Raw genomic sequence first — 1,872 nt, forward strand, 5'->3', positions numbered from 1 at the left:
CTCCACCCATTTAGTGAACTTGTCGGTGGTGACGAAGAGGTAGCGGTAGCCCCCGGGCGCTTGAGGGAAGGGACCCTGGATATCCAGCCCCCAGACCGCGAATGGCCAAGAGAGTTGTATAGTCTGGAGGCCTTGAGCCGGCTGGTGGATTTGCTTGGCATGGAACTGGCAGGCCTTGCAGGATCTCACCAGCTCGGTTGTGTTGTTGAGTGCCGTGGGCCAGTAGAACCCGCTACGGAATGCCTTGCCCACCAGGGTGCGTGATGATGAATGCTGCCCGCAATCTCCTCCGTGTATGTCGGCCAGCAGCTCACACCCCTGCTCCCTGGAAATGCATCAGAAGGAAACGTCATTTGGTCATTTTCTATACAACTCACTGTCCTGGATGCAATATGCCATAGCCTGCCGGGCCACGCGCTCCGCGTCCTCTTCTTTCTCCGGCAGCGTTCCTTGCACCAGGTATGCCTTGGACTCCTCGGTCCAGCACCCCTCCTGAGGCTCGAGCGCCAGGAGCAGGCGTGCTCCTGAAGTCGGGCCACAGGCGGGGGCTCCCGAGGCTGGTGGTTGGGGAATTTCCTCCTGAGGTGATGCCGGCTCCGCAGACGGGGGAGCTGCTGAAGGCTTGAAGAGCCGCTCCTCAAAGACGTCGGGCTCCTGGGGCAGGCTCCTGGATGCCCTTTTGGCGATGTCGTCAGCTTCCTTGTTCGTGTCGCGAGGCACATGTTGTAGCTCTAGGCCCAAGAACTGCTTCGCCATCTTGCGCACCTCTGCGAGGTATGCCTCCATGTGCTCGTCCCTCGGCTCGTACACCTTCTTGTTGAAGTTTACAAGGAGCTAAGAGTCGCCCTTGATGGTGAGACGCTTTGAGGGACTCCTGGATTAGGGGGTCCTCAGACAGCCGGACTATATCCTTTGGCCGGACTGTTGGACTATGAAGATACAAGATTGAAGACTCCGTCCCGTGTCCGGATGGGACTCTCCTTGGCGTGGAAGGCAAGCTTGGCAATACGGATATGTAGATCTCCTCCCTTGTAACCGAATCTATGTAACCCTAGCCCCCTCCGGTGTCTATATAAACCGGAGGGTTTAGTCCGTAGGACAACAACAATCATACCGTAGGCTAGCTTCTAGGGTTTAGCCTCTACGATCTCGTGGTAGATCAACTCTTGTAATACTCATATCATCAAGATCAATCAAGCAGGAAGTAGCGTATTACCTCCATCGAGAGGGCCCGAACCTGGGTAAACATCGTGTCCCCCGCCTCCTGTTACCATCCGCCTTAGACGCACAGTTCGGGACCCCCTACCCGAGATCCGCCGGTTTTGACACCGACATTGGTGCTTTCATTGAGAGTTCCACTGTGCCGTCATCATAAGGCTGGATGGCTCGTCTCGTTGTCAAGGACAACATCACCTCTGGGGGAGCCCTGGCTGTAGGCCAAACTCTCCGGCTAGGCGGCTTCGTCATGACCGCCCGTTTGGCTGTTGCGCCGACGATGACTTCTCGGGTCATCGAAAACAGCCTCCACGTCGGCTCAGAATTCGCCGAGCAGTTGGATCTGATGGAGCTCTCTTCCTTGAACGAGCTCTTGGATCGCATCGCCGCCTTGGGAGTCACTACGGACTATGATCAGATCGGGCTTAAACCCGACCCCAGGGAGATTAACTCCCCGCCGGTCACCCATCAGATAGCAGTGGTGGAGGAGCAATGCAGCGATTCTTCCTCTATCTTGAGGACAAACAATGTCCGGATTCCCGAGCTCTCCGAGCCGGATACCCGTCTACGGGAGGACATGGCCCATGCCTCGAACCTAGAATCAGGCAGCAGGCCAGACCTATTGGGCAACATCCCGGAGCCCGAACTGCCAAGCTC

The 1,872-nt window shown here is 56.9% G+C and overlaps 1 protein-coding gene across 1 annotated transcript; it reads right to left on the bottom strand.

Annotated features, from left to right (window-relative positions):
* Positions 1–357: 357 nt before the first annotated feature.
* On the bottom strand, positions 358–756 carry LOC109771417 (uncharacterized). The gene has a single exon (XM_020330108.1). It carries the CDS (start codon positions 754–756, stop codon positions 358–360), a length of 399 nt encoding a protein of 132 aa, XP_020185697.1.
* Between the last annotated feature and the right edge of the window lie 1,116 nt (positions 757–1,872).

The sequence above is a fragment of the Aegilops tauschii genome, chromosome 3 (genome assembly GCF_002575655.3).
Source record: "Aegilops tauschii subsp. strangulata cultivar AL8/78 chromosome 3, Aet v6.0, whole genome shotgun sequence".
Lineage (NCBI taxonomy): Eukaryota > Viridiplantae > Streptophyta > Magnoliopsida > Poales > Poaceae > Aegilops > Aegilops tauschii.

Bases quoted from the DNA above. Each gene is read 5' to 3' on its own strand.
- LOC109771417 (XM_020330108.1), bottom strand. From the start codon at position 756: ATGGCGAAGCAGTTCTTGGGCCTAGAGCTACAACATGTGCCTCGCGAC.